This window comes from Mucor mucedo, assembly GCF_025094135.1.
Source record: "Mucor mucedo strain NRRL 3635 chromosome Unknown EV154scaffold_178, whole genome shotgun sequence".
In the NCBI taxonomy this organism is placed as follows: Eukaryota; Fungi; Mucoromycota; class Mucoromycetes; order Mucorales; family Mucoraceae; genus Mucor; species Mucor mucedo.
In genome coordinates, this window is record NW_026252462.1 from 27,198 (window position 1) to 46,451 (window position 19,254).

Here is a 19,254-nt window from a genome sequence, read left to right on the forward strand (position 1 = left end):
TGTTCCTGAAAGCACGTTTTGACATGTTTTATTGGCCATAGCCTTCTCATATGCTTTACTATGAAAAAAAAATCTAAGGGGAGTCCACATACAAAGGGCCAAGTAGTAGTAAGGATGATAAAAACCCCTTCTTGTGTAAACATGTTTTTTATGAGACAGGGTTGAACCAATTACAATTCCTAGTCTCTCTTTTTATTTTCTACCACACAAAAACAAACCTTAAAAAGCGGGAACATATTCTACACCCCAAATCCATCCTAAAATGCCTTTTTTATATTTTATTGCACTTTTTTTTCGCTGAGGGGAAAAAGATGAGATTACCTATAGATCATCTTATTTTTTTCCCTCGGAGCTTCAACCTGAATTAATGCTGGAATAGACATTAATAAATGGCCTGTGATATGAAATTGTATGTAAAAAAAATACAGAATGATTTAAAATGAAAAACAAGGTATATGGTTATTAAAGTCACATCATTCTCAGCGGAAAGATAAGCGAAAAAAGCATCCATTTTTTTCTATACAGTGTAACATGGGGGCTTTTTTATTGAATGTGGGAAGTATAGACTTTAATGTGACGTAATTTTAGGGCTTAAATTCTCCTAAAAATACACACAATTTCATTGACAAATTTACACATAATAAAACGCAAGATAAAAATTGCAGTGGGGTTGGCATAACAACGAAAAAAGTCAAGTGCTTCTTTCTAATTAAAAACACGAGAATAATAAATGAGAAAGACGTGTCGCCACTTTATTAGAAGTACCTCCTATAATGGATGATAAAATCCCCTTATATGAATGCTATTTTTAATTATCGTCAGGGACAAGATAAGGATATCTTGTGATAACAAAGAGAAAATAAGGAACAATAGATTACATACGTATACACAAAAAAGTATGTCAATAGCAATATAATATAACGTGTGACATGTAAAAAATAATAAATAAAAATGAGAGGGCACGTGGAGAAGCGTTATCAACATTCACCAATTGTGTATGTTGCTGATCACCTGTCATTTTTCAGCAAGAAAAAGGTCTCGGAGGGAAGAATACCGAAGCCCTTAGAGACTCTATGGTCGTTTTCTATCGCTTTTCAAAAGGAGAGCTCGGGTTGTGCTATGCATTTTTTAAAGGGGTGAGGATGAAGTTTTTGAGGAATCTATTGATTTTCAGCCAATCAAAAGCATTCGTAGATTTGATCATTGCTGTCGAAATCGTTATATAATTTGATAGGTTCCGCTTTTTTTTTTACTTAATTAGATCCAATTCTGCACTTCCCTTTTGGTCATGCCGATACATCCCCTCTTCTGCATGCTGTTTTTTTTACTATTAAGGTTGATACGGGTGGCACATGATAACTGAACACTGATTAATGATTGAGAGCTTGTCGATCATGCGTAAAAAAAAATTAAGTAAAATAACGAGCGACAATAATACATTGTGTTCTAATCACTACTTTAAAAGGCAACTAACCCCCTAATTCTGATCTTTTGGTATAAAATCTCGTCATTTCAATCTTTTTTTTTTTTTATTATCATTTTCTTTTTCTTTTTTATCACTATTACTGCTCGAACAAATGTCCTCTAACAAATACGGTTCTATATCGCCACCATTAAAAGCATATCAATTAACAACAGCCGAAAGAGATTTATTACAATCCGATAGACCTGGATATGGATCACGCACAAAGACAGAAGTCGCCTTTAACTTGGTGAATGCCACAGTGGGCGCAGGAATTATTGGATTACCATTTGCCATTGCTCGTGCTGGTTTCTTTACCGGTATTATGGCATCGATTGTCGTAGCTGTTTTGGCTCAAATCGGCTTATACATGTTGATTGTTGCTGGTCAAAGAGTTGGCATTTATAAATTCGCTGGATTAGTCGAATACTTATTAGGCAGACCCGGCTTTTATTTCGTAAACTTTATGATTTGTGTACAAGCAGGCGGAGGAACAGTCAGTTATTTCATCCTGCTGGGTGATAGTCTTCCCATGTTATTCAGTCGTTATTTGCCTCAATTCCCCATTTTAGCCGATCGTACATTTATTTTAGTATTCGTTGGAATCTTTTGTGTGAGTTTCTTTTTATTATCATTTATTAAATTTATCAACTAAACATGTCTCTGCATTTATAGATTTTACCTTTAAACATGTCAAGATCGATTGGTTCTTTAGCTCGTTGGTCCATCATTTCTGTCCTTTGTTTACCCGTTATTCTTTTAGCCATTTTAATCAGAGCACCCGCTTACGCTCCTAAAGAATCTATCCCATTGGAATTCATTGGTGATGATGTCTTTGGTGCCCTCGGTATTATGGCATTTGCATTTACTTGTCACCAAGTTGCCTTCAATAACTACTTGACTTTGGAAGACCAAGCTACTTCCAGCTGGAAGCACACCACAATCTTATCTACCGGTATTAGCTGGATGATTTCTATGACCTTTGCTGTTATTGGTTACTTGTGCTTTGGTGATAAGGTTCACTCCAATCTCTTTATGAACTTTGCTGCAGATGACCCAATTGTAAATATCGGTCGTTTTGCTCTTTCTATCAGCATGATCCTGACCATTCCCATGGGCATCTTTCCTACACGTGAAGCCGTTCAAAAATCATTAGGCTTTGAAACCGCCACCAAGCAGCCTTCCAATACTCAACATTATGCAGTAACTGTGGGTGTGTTTACCATTGTTTTGGGTCTCGCCATTGCGGTACGTTCTCTCGGAACTGTTTATGCGCTTGTCGGTGGATTCTCTGCCACAACATTGGCTTACATTATTCCTGCTTGTGCTTATCTTGTCACGCGTCGCACATACACCGACAAAATGGTTGAATCTGAAGACTCTTCCGAGACGGCCATTAGCAAGCTTAGCAACTTGATGGTATTCCCTACTTTGACTGCTACCGATACTTTAACAGCTGATGAGAATGATATGAAGGCTCCCCTCTTATGGGAAACCACTTCCATCTCTTCTAGCTCTCGCAACTTGATCTTTGATGATGATGTAGCCACTGTTGATGGTGGCGATGATTTGTGTGGCGAAAACGATATGTCTATGGATAGATCTTTGGAGCCTCATTGGTTTTTAGACTTGGCAGCTGGTTTGCTGATTGTTTGGGGCTTCGGTGTCATGTTCTTTTCTATCTCGGCTACCTTGAAAGGATAAATACCCCCATTTTAAACTTCACCTTATCCCCCCAAACACGCATTTGTATATTTCTTACTTCTTTCAACATAGAATTTTAACACATCCTCTTAATACCCCCTCTTCTTTTTTTCCTTTCTTTATACCATATTCTTAACCCATTTGATAATAAACTTCATTTTAAACTTTTTATTTAATGTCTTGAGGTATTCATACGCTAAAAACAAATGATACATTTAATACATGATGCATAGTATAGATAGAAACACACTTACTCTTCCTTTTCTGCTGACTGATATGGGTTTGTTTTGAGAAGACCCATTTCCGCCATTAACAAGGTTAAACTTGTCCACAAGGTCATTTACAGTATTTAACCCTTTTGTGATGGATGCAAGATAAGCTACTAAAAGTACATCATTGTACTCCTATATGAAGTGTGTTTATTAGTTTGTGGGGGGCCGTGAATTTTATATATACACATCAAACACTTACTGTAGAGAATTGGTCATCAAATGCCTTTTTCTCTAATATAGGCGATCTTCTACAAAGACTGGATATCTGACGGATGATATCATGGTCGACGGGTATTACGCCAGATTTGGTATCCTGTAAATATTGATAAAGGAATTGAATTCTTGAATTTAACATAGCGATAGCGTTTCTCTGCGTGGTCAAGTGAGCAATCACTTGATTAATACATAAAAAGGTTAATAAATCAAATCCGAACCCCCCAACAAATCCTCAGATGACTTACAAGTGCTTCCTAATCCTGTGTCTTTGCTGGAAGAACTAGGTTTGGCCACATGATCCACAGCAATACATTCCGCCTCGCCCGTCTCAACCTTATACGTGGATTTGATAAAAACAGGTCGCACACTTTCATCTACTATGTCAATGATGGATTCGTAAATGTCTACTGGGAATTCTCTTTCTCCGCCTGTTAACGCGTTTGGATCCATCTGTAAAAACAAGGCTGACTCGTTGACTCGAAGAAACTATCCATTGTTTTATCAGTTAAAACACCTCAGATCTATTTTACTTTCCATTCATTCTAACCTGCTCGTGAAGTTTAAGATCGGCTTCGGTAGGTGTGGTTCCGAGTGAATACCAGCCCATAAAATCAAGTGTGGGGAACACTTGCTTCACTATTTAGCCCCAACAGAAAGCTGTCAATATATCAAAAGATTACTTGTCGAATGCTCACTTACATTGGTCTAGCTTGTAAGATAAAAACGTGACATCGAGAACAACATTATCTTTACCCTCAGTGGCTAATGGAAGATCAAATGAATTAACGATATCAATGTCTCGACCTGATTGGGAAGCGAGCAAGGCACCATACATTCTACCTGTTTCAAACCTTAACATTACATTCTTATTTCCATTGGGCTATGTTTATTTTATTTTTTACCATTCTCGATAGCCGCGGGCGTCTGTAGCTTTGTACGTGTATAGTGATCAGAAATATTCAGCAACACTAAAGGATGACTATTCTAAAACGCTTTAGCTTTTTAATGAGGAATGCGCATGCTTCCCTCCACCCCTTTTATAATTTCTCTTACACTGATATTGAAAGTCCTGAACTACTTTGTGCATTGGAGACAATAGTAGGATTATTGGAATCGTCTGAAATATCCATGGCACTCATCGTATAAAGAAAATAAAAAAAGATGCCCTTAATTTTTTTTTATATGCTGTTCACTCAAAAGCACTATACCCTACGTGACGCGTTTATTATGGCCTAGACGAAATAACCCTTTCACTCTTTCATTGTTTAATTGTCGCGATAGAAATAAAGCTGTTACCGGTGCTATGATCTTCTTATCCAAGCTTCACAGCACGCCACGATCTCTTGCAATTGATATGCCAGTCTTTAAAAAGGCATCAATGCAAAAAAAAGCAAGATTTGTTTAGATTGAATTTCCGCTGCCTGTCTGCCCTACCTGCCTACCCTTGCCTGACATACGACCAAAAAAAAAAAAACCTTTTTTATTTTCTTTCTCTTTCACAAATGTCCTCCAAAGAACTCAGCCCTGCCACCTGCTTCAACTTCTCCTTCTTCAAAGGTAAGTCGATATAAATAACAATAGTCCCACGCTAAATGCTCTCGGAATAGACTTCATGAAGGAGTTGCGTAGAGTTGACGATAATGTAATCAACAGACTCAATAGCAATGGAACACACGCCGAAGGAGTCTGTAGCGATTTCTTTAAGCAAATGACAGAAGCCTATGCTAAGCGTGACGAGGCTATCAATTATTGTCTTAAGGTAAAAAAAATACCTAATAGCTCTACCACGTGCACCATTCTTATACCTATATTCTTTAGTTAATGGACGAGGATCTTGACAAGAAGAACAGAAAATTACAAGAAGATCCTGACGATTTCGAAGTCAAGAACAGTATCTTTACACAAGAGTCTGTGGTAAGAACTACCCTTTTTTTTTTTTGTAGACACACTAGGAAAAAAAAAACTAATGATAATTATCTGTAGCGTCAATCCATTTCTAACGAAAGATATGTTGAGGAAATCATCAGAGACCGTACTTTACAAGTATTCAAGAACAAGTGCAGAGCATTTGATACTACTTCATTAGAGAAATAATAATAAAACCAATAATTTAGAAATATGTATGTTTCTCTTTTTTGTATAATTTTTTTTTAATTAAAAGGTAATTTAGAGCATTTTTTAGTTGGTGTGTTTCAAAAGCAAAGAGTTACGAAAGTTTGAGGTGAAGTGTGGGAGGGCATGAAGAGAGGATGGGTGAAAAGGGGGCATGTTCAAAAAAATAAGATTGGTTAGATTTAATAGAAACCCTTGGCATGGTTATCACAGACTTCACGGAGCTTGGTCTCGAGTTCCTTGGAGAGGACACCCTTGGCACGGATTTCCTCGAGGACTTCGGGATGTTGGGTAGCAACGTGGCTAATGAAATCCTTTTCCCACTCAACGACCTTACCGACGGGGATCTTATCAAGGTAACCGTTAACACCAGCAAAGATGATGGGAACTTGAGCTTGAATAGACAAGGGAGAGTATTGAGGTTGCTTGAGCAATTCAGTGAGACGGGCACCACGGTTTAACAAGAATTGAGTGGAAGCATCCAAATCAGAACCGAATTGAGCGAAAGCGGCAACTTCACGATATTGGGCCAAGAAAAGCTTCATGGAACCAGCAACTTGCTTCATAGCCTTGGTTTGGGCAGCAGAACCGACACGAGAGACGGAAAGACCAACGTTAATAGCGGGACGGATACCCTTGAAGAAAAGTTCGGCTTCCAAGAAAATTTGACCATCAGTAATGGAAATAACGTTAGTGGGAATATAAGCAGAGACATCACCACCTTGAGTTTCAATAATGGGAAGGGCAGTCATGGAACCATAACCGAAAGCCTTGTTCATCTTGGCAGCACGTTCCAAAAGACGAGAATGGAGATAGAAAACATCACCAGGGTAAGCTTCACGACCAGGAGGACGACGGAGCAAGAGAGACATTTGACGGTAAGCAACAGCTTGCTTGGACAAATCATCGTAAATGATCAAAGAGTGACGACCGTTGTCACGGAACCATTCACCGAAGGCAGCACCGGAGAAAGGAGCAAGGTATTGAAGAGGAGCAGCTTCAGAGGCAGTGGCAGCAACGACAATGGTGTACTTCATGGCATCTATTTATCAATGCAAGTTAGTTAACTAGGCTTTCCATTATGTAATATCTAAACTTACCGTTCTCTTCGAGAGTACGGACCAATTGGGCAACAGTAGAACGCTTTTGACCGACAGCAACGTAGATACAGTACAACTTCTTGGCTTCATCAGAACCGTTGTTCCAGTTCTTTTGGTTAAGAATGGTATCGAGAGCGACAGCAGTCTTACCGGTTTGACGATCACCAATAATCAACTCACGTTGACCACGACCAATGGGGACCATGGAATCAACAGACTTGATACCAGTTTGCATAGGCTCGTTAACGGAGTGACGAGGTAAAATACCAGGAGCCTTAACTTGGACACGAGAGCGACCAACGGTGTCAAGAGGACCCTTACCATCAATGGGGTTACCAAGGGCATCAACGACACGACCAAGGATACCGGGACCAATTGGGACATCGACAATAGCACCAGTACGCTTAACGGTATCACCTTCCTTAATCAAACGATCGTTACCGAAAACGACAATACCGACATTATCGGCTTCCAAGTTAAGAGCCATACCCTAATAAATAAATGGTTTTAATACATTGTTTTTCTCTTAAACTCGATTATAACTTTTACCTTGAGACCGCTGGAGAATTCAACCATCTCTTCGGCTTGACAGTTCTTCAAACCATAAACACGAGCAATACCATCACCAATGGACAAGACACGACCAGTTTCTTGAAGATCGACCTCGGAGTTGGCACCGAGAATACGTTGTTCAAGAATGGAAGAGACTTCAGAGGTGGAAGGCTTGGCAGAAGCATAAGTTCTTAAAGCAATGGAGGCAGCTCCAAGGTTAAGACGCTAATAATAACATGGGGTTAACAATCATTATTATTATTTTCAGTATTCTTCTTTCTATATCTATTTACTGCAGGAGTAGACTTGGCAAAAGCAGCCAAGGTAGGACGTGCAAGACGAGTAGCGTTTCTCAACATTAGGGTAATGGGGGGAGAGGGGTTGAAAAAAAGAAAAATAAAAAATCAAAACAAAACTGGGGCTGTTGTAGAGCCAAAAAAAAAAAATAGCTGGGTTGAAAGACCGCGTTGGCCTTGGGTGACTGTTCATCCATCCGGGGGTGCACTTCTGCTTTTACACCAGGGCAAACAAAAAAAAAAGGCCACGCAGAAAAAAACTTATTAGGCCCCCCCCCCACCCTGTTTTTAATACTCCGTCTACACTTTTTTTTTTTTTTTTTACTAAACCCATAAGCGTGTAGCATGTCATTTTATATTAGCCCGTTTCCCACTTAACCCAAAGCGCTTTTTGCAAATTCAGTACAAAACAACCGAGAAAATTTTGATTTGATCAATTACTATTAGCATCATGCAGCTTATGCTGGCTTCCTTTAAAAGAAGGCAACACTAGTATAAAACACGATATTAAGATCCACACAAGGTACTACTCTAACACCAATCTTTTGGAAAACAGAACTTTCTGTATTATACTAGAACAGGGATATATATTTCAATAATAACACCTCTCTAATATAAGACATTCTATAAAAGGGATCAATGATCTGTCTCTCTATAACAAAGAAAGTTTACATGATAAATCAAAAAACGTCTTTTGTATAAAAAGCCTCTAAAACTGACGTAAGCAATTTAGGTTTCGGCCAATTAGATCAGCCGAAAAAAAGCACAAGGATCATTTGCGTTTACTGTGTTTATAGTTTTGAAACGAATTCATGCATGCTCTTACAGTTAATCGAGAAAACCAAATAACCTCTTAGACAAAGCGTAATGTTACCAAAGATCTCATTTAGCCAAACCGTACTCTTTTAATGTTTAGAAATGGATTACATAAATAGGACTTTGCGCGAGTAATTTGATAGATGGATTGGAATTAATACCTAATTATATTTTTAGGATTTTTGCTTATCTATGTCTTCGATATAAAAAAAAATTGCCTTTTATTTAATAATAAACAGCTTGTAATAAGTACTACTAAAAGCCTATGCAAGAGTCATTCTCAGGAATGTTAGTATCGAGTTATAATCGATAAGCTTTTTTTTTCAGTCTAGTATGTTTTCATTCAACGTCGCCATCACCATGAATATATAGGTTTTGATCAGCCAAATCATAGTCATTGATACTAAGCGCACTCATATTAAGGTGTGCGTTGAAATGGTAGCAACAAGAACTGATATTGTGTACCATGTCAAACAGTTGACCATCTTGAGAAACCAATTGTCTTGGGAAAAAATCAAGATCTTCAGTAAACGTTTCATAAACCATATAAACTTCTACATCTTTAATGGTACTGCAATATGAAGTGAATTGATTCATCAATAAGTGAGATTCATCTATGTCAAAAGAGGAGTTCTCATAATCAGTCAAATGTTCGGGGATTTTAATAACCAGCTTTTCAAGATTTGAAAATTTTGTCATGATACATTCCAAAGTGCTTACGCAAATTCTGTATACGCGTATATCTAGCTCTGTTATAGGGTTGCATAGATTGAAATTTGGCCAATTAGGGGGGTCTTGAATAACCATTCTGCAATGAGAGCCAAAAATATGTAATATCTCCAGCTTACGAATATTTGTCGCCATTATAGCAGTGATATCAATATTATTACTAAGCGAACTTAGTTGTAATTTCAAGACCTTTAAGTTGAAAAATTTAGAAGCGACGTCGAGTAATGTCTCACAAGCTTCATTTAATGAATGAAGTGTTGCCGCTAATCTTGGATTTTTCGTATATGCTGATCTGATATACATTGGCCCACTAACGGAATTCTCTATTATCGTTTCATTTCTAACATCACATATCTCTAGCAATGTTATCGAATCACGGTATACAAAGTTGATCAGCAAATGGCTTATTTGGATTGATCTAGAACAGTAAAGCACGTTATCTACAGTGATTTCTTTTATACGTGAGATATGTGGTGTTTTATCAAATAATGCTAGCAAATACTGTTCGCCGGTTAGATTTATACGAAATCTGAGCTTCTCAATGTAGGTGCATTGATCCAGTACGGAAACAAACATATCGGGGTCTATAGGGTCCTCATCAATATAGCTAAGACATAGTTTTCGAATTTTGGCAGCCATCTGAGGGAACTCGACCAGATCTTTCATAAGCTTTTCACATCTACTAGCGCTTCCCAGAGCTACTTGAATCCCACGCTTGAAACAGATCGAGTATACGTTGAAGTTCCAATTTGAGCATACCAGACGACAGTTTTTAATATCGTTGTCCTTATCAAGATGCCCAATGATCAACTCCATAATCTCTTTTGGGAGGTGATATCCTTTTAATAATGTATCCATTGCGGGAAAAGAGTTGAATTTTCTCACGAGCGCGTTGTTTGCTTTCAAAAGTACTGTGAAAATTACATAATTTGATGATGATGTTTGAACAACGTTACATATCTATGAGGGACACAATTAAGTTAAGTGTAGTTGCAGCATCAAATCGGGCATCAAATATCTCCAAGGAGTTATAGCTTTTCGCTTACAGTATCGTATACGACGGTATTACAATGGGAATTTTATGTTATTGTCTGTAAGGACTTCAGATCACCCACAATGTCTTGTCTAGACTCATTTCTATTTTTTTTTTTTTTTTTTGACCAAAGTTCAATCCCAAGCGTAAACGAGTAACGATCCAGATATTTACATTGTGTACGACATATTCAAAAACCTCTAGTCGGCTATCTACTAAATAGTTTTTATTCATTTAATTAATAAAAAAACGGCTTGAAAGATATACTACTTGAAGCTTATGCAATAATCACTATAAGCATCTTTTTCAGTATATATATATCTTCATTCATAGTCATCATCGTCATGAATAATTACGATTGGATTAGTAATATCATAACCTTCGATATTGAACGCCTTCGTAAAAAATAAGCTTAAATCGCTGCCTTTATATTCCTTGTCAATTGATCTACCATCTTTAATAACCAACTGTCTTTCGGCAAATGCATTGTCTTCAGCAAATGTTTCGTAAGCCATATCGACTTCAACGTTTTTAATTGTATTACAAAATGAAGTAAATCGATCCACCAATAATCGAGTTTTATCTCTGTTGAAACGAGAGTATTCATAAAGGGCTGAAGGTACTATCAGTTTAATGAACAGCTTTTTAAGATTTGTAAATGTCATGATACATTCCAAAGTTTCCGCGCAAATGCCAAGTCCGCTTATATAAAGTTCTGTTAGCGAGTTGTATGGATTGGTATTTGGCCAGCTATGAAACGGTTTTTTTACATGCAAATAGCAATGAGAACTAGAAAGATGCAATGTCTCCAGTGTACAATTATTTGTCGCCATTAGAGCAGTGATATCAATATCATCACTAAGCAAACCAGGTTGTACTTTTAAGAACTTTAACTTGGGAAATTTAGAAGCGAATTCGGTCAATGTATGACAGGCTTCAGCCATAAAATTAAGTGCTGTAGCTAATCTTGGATTTTCCCTACATTCTGACATGAGACACGTTTGCCAACCAGCGAAAATCCCAGATAATGTTGCATCTCTAACATCACTTATTTCCAACACCGTTATTGAATTACGGTACGCGAAGTTGATCAGCATATAGCTTATTCGAATTGGTGTAGAGCAGGATTTAACGTTATCAACAGCAATTTCTTTCATACGCGAGATATGCGGCGTCTCATCGAACAACGCCAACAAATACTGTTCGCCAGTTTGATTTATACAAAATCTGAGCTTCTCGATGTAAGTGCATTTATTTAGTACCAAGATAAACATATCAGGGTCTATAGGATCTTCGTTAATATAGCTAATGTATAGTTTTCGAATTTTGGCAGCCAACTGGGGGAACACAACCAAATCATTTATAAGCTTTTCACATCTACCAGCGCTTCCCAGCGCTACCCGGATTCCACGCTTGAAAGTGGCGGTATTCCAATTGGAACATACCAAGCGACAGTTTTTGATATCGCTGTCCTCTTCCAGATAGCCAAAAGCTAACTCCATAATCTCGCCAGGAAAATTTTGCCACTTTAATGATGTATCCATTTTGTAAGAAAAGAGTTAAATTTTCTCACGAGGGCGTTATTTGCTTTTAAAAATACCGTAAAAATTACATAAGTCAGTGATAACGTTACTAAACAAAGTTACAGGTTTTTTAGAGTCAGTCACTTTTCTTAGTCACAATATAAATACGCGTAGTTGCAGGGTACATGAAAGGCCTCTTAGAGGGCATTATGATATTTATGTACTTTAGCTTACTCACAGCGTCTCAGCTAGACTTTCCCCTTACTATTTATGTCTAAACGTTAAAATAGACTATCTCAAGAGTAAACAAATAATGATGCATATCATTTACATCACATATGATATGAAAATAGACCTTTAGTTATTTATATTTCAAATCATCTTTATTTAAACAAAATACAGCTTAAATTAAGTACTAGTAAAAGCAGCAACTGTTTCCAGGGAAAGTCGTATCGAATGACAACTGACGCGCATCTTATTTAGTGTGATTAATCCCATGAATCATAAAAAAGAATCATATTCGTCAATCGTATTGTAACCTCTAGCAAGATCCACCTCATAAAGGTAATAGAAATATTTAAGCTCACTACAGCAAACAGTACTTTTGTGCTCCATGTCAATTAAGCGGCCATTTTGAGAAACTATTTGTCTTGTAATAACCTTGTGATTTGCAGTAAAACTTTCATACACCAAATGGACGTCAACAATTTTAATTCTGTTACAGAATGAAGTGAATTGATTTATCAATAAGTGAGATTCAGTATCGTTGAAAGAGGAGTTTCGGTAATCAGTTAAATGGAAGTCAACATGAATGGCCAGCTTAACAAGATTTGTAAATGTCATTATACATTCCAAACCTCTTGCGCAAATCATCCTTGTGCGTACATCAAGGTCGGTTACGGAGTTACATAGATTGACTTCCGGCCAATGACTGCGGGGGGCCGAAATTATCAAACGGAGGTGAGAACCAAAAATGTGCAACGTCTTCAGTTTACAGATATTTGTCTCCATTATAGCAGTGAGATCGATTTCATCACAAAGCAAACCCGGAACTAATTTCAAGACCTTTAATTTGGGAAATTTGGAAGCGAAGTTGGTCATTTTATGAAAACCATCACCGAAAAAATCAATTGTTGTCGATAATCCTAGATGTGCCGTATCTGTTGAGCTGATATATTTTTGCCAATGAGGGAAAACCTGAGCATCTTCTTCATCTTTCACAGTACTTAGTTCCAGCACTGTTATTGTATTACGGTAGATAAAGTTGATTAGAAGGTGGCTTCTTCGAATTGATCTCGAGCAAAGGTCCACGTCCTCTACAGTAATTTCTTTCATGCGTGAGATATGCGGGGTTTTATCAAAAAGTGCCAGCAAATACTGTGGACCTGTGTTTTTTATACGAAATTCAAGATTCTCAATGTAGGTGCATTGATCCAGTACGGAAACAAACATATCGGGGTCTATAGGGTCCTCATCAATATAGCTAAGACATAGTTTTCGAATTTTGGCAGCCATCTGAGGGAACTCGACCAGGTCTTTCATAAGCTTTTCACATCTACTAGCGCTACCCAGAGCTACTTTAATCCCACAGTTGAAACAGATGGAGTATACGTTAGAGTTCCAATTTGAGCATACCAGACGACAGTTTTTAATATCGTTGTCCTTATCAAGATGCCCAATGATCAACTCCATAATCTCTTTTGGGAGGTGATATCCTTTTAATAATGTATCCATTGCGGGAAAAGAGTTGAATTTTCTCACGAGCGCGTTGTTTGCTTTCAAAAGTACTGTGAAAATTACATAATTTGATGATGATGTTTGAACAACGTTACATATCTATGAGGGACACAATTAAGTTAAGTGTAGTTGCAGCATCAAATCGGGCATCAAATATCTCCAAGGAGTTATAGCTTTTCGCTTACAGTATCGTAAACGACGGTATTACAATGGGCATAACTATGATGCTATTGTCTGTAAGCACTTCAGATCATCCACGATATCTTGTCTAGACTCCTTCCTACTGTTTTTGGCTAAAGTTCAATCCCAAGCGTAAACGAGTAACGATCCAAATTTTTTACATTGTATACAGCATATTAAAGAATTTCTAGTCGGCTATATACTAAATTTTTTTTATTCTATTAATTAATAAAAAAAGGGCTTTAAAGATAGAGTACTAGAAGCGTATGCAAAGACCATTTTCAGGCATATCGTATTGAATAATAGTCTCTATAAACATCTTTTTCAGTATACATATGCCTTCATTCAGTGTCACCATCACCATAAATATAGACATTTTGATCAGTAATATCATAATCTTCGATATTGAACGCCCTCGTAAAAAATATGTTTAAATCGCTGCAGCAAGAACTGATTTTATGTTCCATGTCAATTAATCGACCATCTTGAGTAACCATCTGTCTTCGAACGACTGCATTGTCTTCAGCAAACGTTTCGTAAACCATATAGACTTCAACCTTTTTGACTCTATTGCAATATGAAGTGAATCGATCTATCAATAATTGAGATTTATCTTTGTCAAAAGAAGATCTTTCATAAAAGGTTGAATGTAATTCCAGATTAATGACCAGCTTTTGAAGATTTGTCAATGTCATGACACATTCCAAAGTTCCTGCGCAAACTCGAAGTACGCGTATATCAATTTCTGTTATAGAGTTGCATGGATTGACAGTTGGCCAGCTATAAAATGGTTTTTTCATATCCAAATTACAATGAGAACCAAAAATATGCAATGTTTCCAATGTATGCATATTTGCCTCCATCAAAGCAGAGATATCAATATCATCAGAAAGCAAACCTGGCAGTAATTTCAAGACCTTTAACTTGGGAAATTTAGTAGCGAATTCGATCAATGTATGACAAGATTCATCCATAAAATCAAGTTTCATAGCTAATCTTGGATTTTTCCTATATGCTGAATCGATATATATTTTCCCATCAACGGAAATTCCAGCAGCTGTTTCATTGCGAACATCACTTATTTCCAACACCGTTATTGAATTACGATACACGAAGTTGATCAACAAATGGCTTATTCGAATAGGTCTAGAAGAAAAGTGTACTTTATCTACAGTGATTTCTTTCATACGTGAGATATGTGGTGTGTCATTGAACAACGCCAACAAATACTGTTCGCCAGTTTGATTTATACAAAATCTGAGATTCTCAATGTAGGTACATTGATCCAGTAACGAGACAAACATATTGGGTTCGATAGGGTCTTCATCGATATAGCTAAGACATAGTTTCCGAACTTTGGAAACCAACTGAGGGAACTCGACCAGGTCTTTCATAAGCTTTTCGCATCTACTAGCGCTTCCCAGAGCTACTTGAATCCCACACTTAAAACAAATGGAGTATACATTAGAGTTCCAATTCGAGCATACCAGACGGCAGTTTTTAATATCGTTGTCCTTATCGAGGTACCCAAAGATCAACTCCACAATTTCTTTTGGGAGGTAATATCCTTTTAAAAATGTATCCATCGCGGGTAAAAGAGATGAATTTTCTCACGAGCGCGTTGTTTGCTTTCAAAAGTACTGTGAAAATTACATAATTAAGTGATGACGTTTGCACAAGACTTCTTCAAGCATGACTTGAAGATATGCTTGAGGTTGGATGCGTTAAATGTCCCCAAGGAATCATTGCAACTTACATGTACTTTAGCTTACACGTTGTGTATTGTCCAAACTTCCCCTAATATCTAGATGCCCAAAGCTTAAACTAAACAAATGATAACCCGTGACAATAACGTTGGTTGATATTGTATACATATGAGATATAAAAGAGAAATCTGAACCTTTGTCATTTTTATTTCGAATAGTTTTTATGTGATGAGATTTAGGGCTTAATTTTCCTGAGGAACCTGCTGATTACGCTGTACTTAGTCGCAATGCTCGTATCACATTTCAATAGTGTTTGTTTTAAAAAAATCGTCATCAGGAGCGTAAGTATCCTCATCATCATCATCAAAATAATAATGAAATTCTTCAACCGGATCATCATCATCGAAAAACCCAGTACCAACGGATGTGTTATCCTTATAATAGCAGAAACATGACTCGTGCTCCATATCAATGAGCCGACCTTCTTGAGTTGAAATTTGTCTTGGAACCCTATCACCATCTTCATCCAACGTTTCATACACCATAAAGACTTCCAGATTTTTAATACGATTACAATAAAAAGTGAATTGATCCATAAACACCTGAGTTTCAGCTTTATCAAAAGATGAATTTTGATAATCAGTCAAATGAAGATCTTGATCAATGGCCAACCTTTGAAGGTGTGTGAATTTCGTCATAATGCATTCCAAAGTGCTTACGCTGATTGTCTTCACACAGATATCAAGTTCGGTTATCGTGTTGCATTCATTGTCTTTTGGCCAATCACAAGGTTCCTTTTGGACAATTAAATCCAGATCATTACTAGAAATATGCAAAGCCTCCAGTTTGCAGATGATACTGGACTCCATGAGAGCAGTTATATCAAGAACATGAATATCTGGACTAGGTAATAATTTCAAAACCTTCAAGTTGGGAAATTTTGAAGCGTAACTGATTAAATCAGGATAACCATCACAGGAAAAGTGAGGCGTGGGGAGAGGATGGTCGGGTGTTTGGTGACGAACAGCTGGCAGACCGTCACTATCATATCCTGTTATATCACTTAGTTCTAGCATGGTTATTTGGTCACAGTTTTTAAGGTTGACAAGTGAATGGAGCCTTCGCGTTACTGGTGAAGTTGTGTTTATGCCATCCACACGGATTTCTTTTATGCATGAGAGATGTCCTTTTTGAAAGATTAGCAACAAATAGCTACTGGTTTTGTCATGTGTGAGGAAGTTAAGTTTTTCAAGAGCTGTGCACATATTTAAAACGGATATCAACGTATAAGGATTGACGGCTCTAAACACAGGATTTGCGACGGAAACCCTATGAATTCTGGAAGCCAACTTGGGGAGTTTGGCAAGTTGGTCTTCGAGCTCGCTACATGTATCTTCGTTATGAAGAGTTACTGAAATCCCATGCTTGTAATAAATGGAGCATATCTTTGAGTTCCAATCCGAGCAAACGAGGCGACATGTTTTGATATCACTGTCCCTTTGGACATAGCCCAAGATCAAACTTGTAATTTCTGAAGGAACATGACTTCCTATCATTGTTGTTAAACTAGAGGAAAAAGAGGTAAAGTATTCTCACGAATGCGTTGTTGGCTTTTAAAAATCATTGCTTTGGCGTCAAAAAAAAAGGGTACATTTGGTCCAGCCCATCAAAAAATGTGTAACACTTTAAATTCTAGTAAGTTACTTGTAATCGAAGGTACCCCATTCGTTTCTAAAATTTAGATACACGTCAAACCAATTATTTGTACTTGAAAGGTATGCACGTATTGCATTTATAATGGAATGGCATTGAGCTCTTTGATAAAGCAGACTCTTATTGTAGATAACATTCAATTCGTTAAATTTTGTATTCCGAGCAGTACTATCCGAGAGATCTTACAGTGGTAAGCAATCCATCTATCGGATGCTTTCATCTTTATAAGCCTGCATATAAAGCTTTTTAAGTAGTATGAAGCACAAAGTTTACCTCCTTAATGTATACTCTTCTAACATTCAGCACGAGTATAAATCTCAGTTCAAAGTTAAAAGCACACTTTGATATTTCTGATGATGTATAAAAGACAAGTCATTCAACTTTAAATTTACTTGTGGCTAATATTTATGTCATGAACGCCCATGTTTATTTCTTTAAAAGGTAAGTTAGACCGTTTGAATAAAACACTTATGGGCTGCATATCACCCCGTTCCACTCAATTTCTATAAATAGGCATAAAGCGTCACTTTTTTTTTTTTTTTTTTACGCGAGATACAAAATAACTCCCATTTTTTTCTTCTTCTTCTTTTTTTTTTCTTTTTCTACTTTCTTTATCATCAACTCCTCTTAGAAATGAACGTATTCAAGTTTAAATCCGCTTCTTCTACCGCTAGTACAAAATCTGCAGCTGCTCCCTCAGTGGATTTTGGACCGATCACAAACGAACCTATCTTGTCTGCACCCAGTGATTATCAACCTGTCTTAAACGCTGCGACCGATGATGAACAAAAGGCTAAAGTGAAAGAATTATTGGCTTATATGGACACAATTATCTTACCAACCGATGATGCCTATTATCCCAACGAAAGAGGATTTTTATCAGAGGGTACAGCTAATCGTTACATGAGAGCAAGAAAATGGGATTTTGAAGTAATAATGTCAAAAAAAAAAAAAGGCAGTGTCTACCTCCTCATAAAACACGGTGATTAAGATTTTCTTTTTCTTGAATATATAGGCAGCTAAAACCATGTTGGAAAATACAGTAAAATGGAGAAGAGAGTTTAAGCCAGACCAGTTGGATCCTGCTGTGATTCATCGTGAGGTAAGAAAAAGAAAAGGAAAGGTTTTTTTTTTTTAGCACTCCCCCAGTTCTAATTTTCTTTGGTACATTTTAGGCTGAAACGGGTAAAATGTATTTCAACGGGTTCGATAAATCGGGTAAACCTCTTTGGATCATGAAGCCTCGCTTTGAAAACTCCAAGGACTCAGAGGGACAAGTGAATTTCATTGTGTTTTGTCTTGAACGAGGTATCCGTTTAATGCCTGATCATGTTGAGAAAATCTCAATCGTGGTAGACTTTAAGGGATCCAGCATGTCAAATAATCCAAACGTTGGCACATGTAAAAAGTTTTTGGATATCCTTGGTAACCATTATCCCGAAAGACTCGGCGTTGCCTTTTTAATTAACTGTAAGTGTGTAAGCTAAACAGCTCAATTTATATATTGACAACTCTCTCTCTCTCTTTTTTTTTATAAAAAAAAAAAAATATGTATATTTAGCTCCTTGGTTCTTCCTTACAACATTCAAGGTTATTTCTCCTTTTGTGGATCCTGTTACAAGAGACAAAATTAAATTCATTAACACGGATGGTACTAAAGCAGCTGGTGTCATTGAGATCGATGACTACATTTCTTTAAAGCAAATGGAGGTGGCTTTAGGTGGCCATTACAACTTTGCATTCGACATGCCCACCTATTGGTCTAGTCTTTTAAAGGCAACAGGAGATCCCTACAAAGTGATAGAATATAAATAAATAAAATAAACAATTAGATGTTTTTTTTTTTTTTTGGAAACATGCACTCATAATATAGCGTTTTAAAAATAGCTTTATTTGACACTTGCCAAAACACACGTGTTTTCTGAGTTCAGCGTCAAAAGTATACAAGCAGCCACATGTGCTATCCCAGTCTTTCTGTTACCATTATCTTGGAATACATGACTTCATATCTTGTAAATGCAGTAAAATGGATTTTACCCTTATTGAAAACTTCTATTGCATACAATGGAACAAACCCGCATGATAAAAGCTACTGTTTTGAAA

General features: G+C 37.0%; 10 protein-coding genes across 10 annotated transcripts; 3 read left to right on the top strand and 7 right to left on the bottom strand.

Moving 5' to 3' along the window:
• The first annotated feature begins 1,271 nt into the window (after nucleotides 1–1,271).
• EV154DRAFT_546090 (transmembrane amino acid transporter protein-domain-containing protein) lies at nucleotides 1,272–3,307 on the top strand. The gene is made up of 2 exons (XM_051604683.1): nucleotides 1,272–2,075; nucleotides 2,138–3,307. Exons 1-2 carry the CDS (start codon nucleotides 1,578–1,580, stop codon nucleotides 3,164–3,166), a joined length of 1,527 nt encoding a protein of 508 aa, XP_051451637.1. The 5' UTR covers nucleotides 1,272–1,577; the 3' UTR covers nucleotides 3,167–3,307.
• EV154DRAFT_528240 (maintenance of mitochondrial structure and function-domain-containing protein) lies at nucleotides 3,308–4,822 on the bottom strand. The gene is made up of 8 exons (XM_051603564.1): nucleotides 4,708–4,822; nucleotides 4,557–4,633; nucleotides 4,354–4,494; nucleotides 4,202–4,290; nucleotides 3,900–4,140; nucleotides 3,638–3,831; nucleotides 3,421–3,570; nucleotides 3,308–3,362 (listed from the first exon to the last, which is right to left on the bottom strand). The coding sequence occupies exons 1-8, from the start codon at nucleotides 4,791–4,793 to the stop codon at nucleotides 3,339–3,341; spliced, it is 1,002 nt and encodes a 333-aa protein (XP_051451638.1). The 5' UTR covers nucleotides 4,794–4,822; the 3' UTR covers nucleotides 3,308–3,338.
• On the top strand, nucleotides 4,823–5,832 carry EV154DRAFT_528243 (caffeine-induced death protein 2). Its single transcript, XM_051603565.1, has 4 exons — nucleotides 4,823–5,211; nucleotides 5,262–5,413; nucleotides 5,473–5,568; nucleotides 5,638–5,832. The coding sequence occupies exons 1-4, from the start codon at nucleotides 5,157–5,159 to the stop codon at nucleotides 5,746–5,748; spliced, it is 414 nt and encodes a 137-aa protein (XP_051451639.1). The 5' UTR covers nucleotides 4,823–5,156; the 3' UTR covers nucleotides 5,749–5,832.
• On the bottom strand, nucleotides 5,792–7,815 carry EV154DRAFT_607207 (ATP synthase subunit alpha). The gene is made up of 4 exons (XM_051607598.1): nucleotides 7,712–7,815; nucleotides 7,416–7,643; nucleotides 6,867–7,356; nucleotides 5,792–6,808 (listed from the first exon to the last, which is right to left on the bottom strand). Exons 1-4 carry the CDS (start codon nucleotides 7,775–7,777, stop codon nucleotides 5,949–5,951), a joined length of 1,644 nt encoding a protein of 547 aa, XP_051451640.1. The 5' UTR covers nucleotides 7,778–7,815; the 3' UTR covers nucleotides 5,792–5,948.
• Nucleotides 7,816–8,869: 1,054 nt separating this feature from the next.
• Nucleotides 8,870–10,117, bottom strand: EV154DRAFT_570158 (uncharacterized protein; the record flags this gene model as incomplete). Its single annotated transcript, XM_051606185.1, has 1 exon — nucleotides 8,870–10,117. The coding sequence occupies one exon, from the start codon at nucleotides 10,115–10,117 to the stop codon at nucleotides 8,870–8,872; it is 1,248 nt and encodes a 415-aa protein (XP_051451641.1).
• A 498-nt stretch (nucleotides 10,118–10,615) lies between these two features.
• Nucleotides 10,616–11,836, bottom strand: EV154DRAFT_487267 (uncharacterized protein; the record flags this gene model as incomplete). The annotated part of the gene is made up of 1 exon (XM_051598962.1): nucleotides 10,616–11,836. One exon carries the CDS (start codon nucleotides 11,834–11,836, stop codon nucleotides 10,616–10,618), a length of 1,221 nt encoding a protein of 406 aa, XP_051451642.1.
• A 480-nt stretch (nucleotides 11,837–12,316) lies between these two features.
• Nucleotides 12,317–13,769, bottom strand: EV154DRAFT_487268 (uncharacterized protein; the record flags this gene model as incomplete). The annotated part of the gene is made up of 3 exons (XM_051598963.1): nucleotides 12,317–13,530; nucleotides 13,577–13,602; nucleotides 13,738–13,769. 3 exons carry the CDS (start codon nucleotides 13,767–13,769, stop codon nucleotides 12,317–12,319), a joined length of 1,272 nt encoding a protein of 423 aa, XP_051451643.1.
• Nucleotides 13,770–14,073: 304 nt separating this feature from the next.
• EV154DRAFT_487269 (uncharacterized protein) lies at nucleotides 14,074–15,318 on the bottom strand (the record flags this gene model as incomplete). Its single annotated transcript, XM_051598964.1, has 1 exon — nucleotides 14,074–15,318. One exon carries the CDS (start codon nucleotides 15,316–15,318, stop codon nucleotides 14,074–14,076), a length of 1,245 nt encoding a protein of 414 aa, XP_051451644.1.
• Nucleotides 15,319–15,613: 295 nt separating this feature from the next.
• Nucleotides 15,614–17,010, bottom strand: EV154DRAFT_528247 (uncharacterized protein). Its single transcript, XM_051603566.1, has one exon. It carries the CDS (start codon nucleotides 16,992–16,994, stop codon nucleotides 15,735–15,737), a length of 1,260 nt encoding a protein of 419 aa, XP_051451645.1. The 5' UTR covers nucleotides 16,995–17,010; the 3' UTR covers nucleotides 15,614–15,734.
• Nucleotides 17,011–17,761: 751 nt separating this feature from the next.
• EV154DRAFT_528249 (CRAL-TRIO domain-containing protein) lies at nucleotides 17,762–19,009 on the top strand. The gene is made up of 4 exons (XM_051603567.1): nucleotides 17,762–18,081; nucleotides 18,167–18,253; nucleotides 18,327–18,621; nucleotides 18,713–19,009. The coding sequence occupies exons 1-4, from the start codon at nucleotides 17,785–17,787 to the stop codon at nucleotides 18,964–18,966; spliced, it is 933 nt and encodes a 310-aa protein (XP_051451646.1). The 5' UTR covers nucleotides 17,762–17,784; the 3' UTR covers nucleotides 18,967–19,009.
• Nucleotides 19,010–19,254: the final 245 nt, after the last annotated feature.

Bases quoted from the DNA above. Each gene is read 5' to 3' on its own strand.
- EV154DRAFT_546090 (XM_051604683.1), top strand. From the start codon at position 1,578: ATGTCCTCTAACAAATACGGTTCTATATCGCCACCATTAAAAGCATAT. The intron at 2,076-2,137 runs GTGAGTTTCTTT...CTGCATTTATAG, and splicing joins TATTCGTTGGAATCTTTTGT to ATTTTACCTTTAAACATGTC.
- EV154DRAFT_528240 (XM_051603564.1), bottom strand. From the start codon at position 4,793: ATGAGTGCCATGGATATTTCAGACGATTCCAATAATCCTACTATTGTC. The intron at 4,141-4,201 runs GTTAGAATGAAT...AACAATGGATAG, and splicing joins ATCTTAAACTTCACGAGCAG to TTTCTTCGAGTCAACGAGTC. The intron at 3,571-3,637 runs GTAAGTGTTTGA...CACTTCATATAG, and splicing joins TTGATGACCAATTCTCTACA to GAGTACAATGATGTACTTTT.
- EV154DRAFT_528243 (XM_051603565.1), top strand. From the start codon at position 5,157: ATGTCCTCCAAAGAACTCAGCCCTGCCACCTGCTTCAACTTCTCCTTC. The intron at 5,414-5,472 runs GTAAAAAAAATA...TATATTCTTTAG, and splicing joins CTATCAATTATTGTCTTAAG to TTAATGGACGAGGATCTTGA. The intron at 5,569-5,637 runs GTAAGAACTACC...AATTATCTGTAG, and splicing joins TCTTTACACAAGAGTCTGTG to CGTCAATCCATTTCTAACGA.
- EV154DRAFT_607207 (XM_051607598.1), bottom strand. From the start codon at position 7,777: ATGTTGAGAAACGCTACTCGTCTTGCACGTCCTACCTTGGCTGCTTTT. The intron at 7,644-7,711 runs GTAAATAGATAT...TGTTATTATTAG, and splicing joins TTGCCAAGTCTACTCCTGCA to CGTCTTAACCTTGGAGCTGC. The intron at 7,357-7,415 runs GTAAAAGTTATA...TTTATTTATTAG, and splicing joins AATTCTCCAGCGGTCTCAAG to GGTATGGCTCTTAACTTGGA.
- EV154DRAFT_528247 (XM_051603566.1), bottom strand. From the start codon at position 16,994: ATGATAGGAAGTCATGTTCCTTCAGAAATTACAAGTTTGATCTTGGGC.
- EV154DRAFT_528249 (XM_051603567.1), top strand. From the start codon at position 17,785: ATGAACGTATTCAAGTTTAAATCCGCTTCTTCTACCGCTAGTACAAAA. The intron at 18,082-18,166 runs GTAATAATGTCA...TTGAATATATAG, and splicing joins CAAGAAAATGGGATTTTGAA to GCAGCTAAAACCATGTTGGA. The intron at 18,622-18,712 runs GTAAGTGTGTAA...ATGTATATTTAG, and splicing joins CGTTGCCTTTTTAATTAACT to CTCCTTGGTTCTTCCTTACA.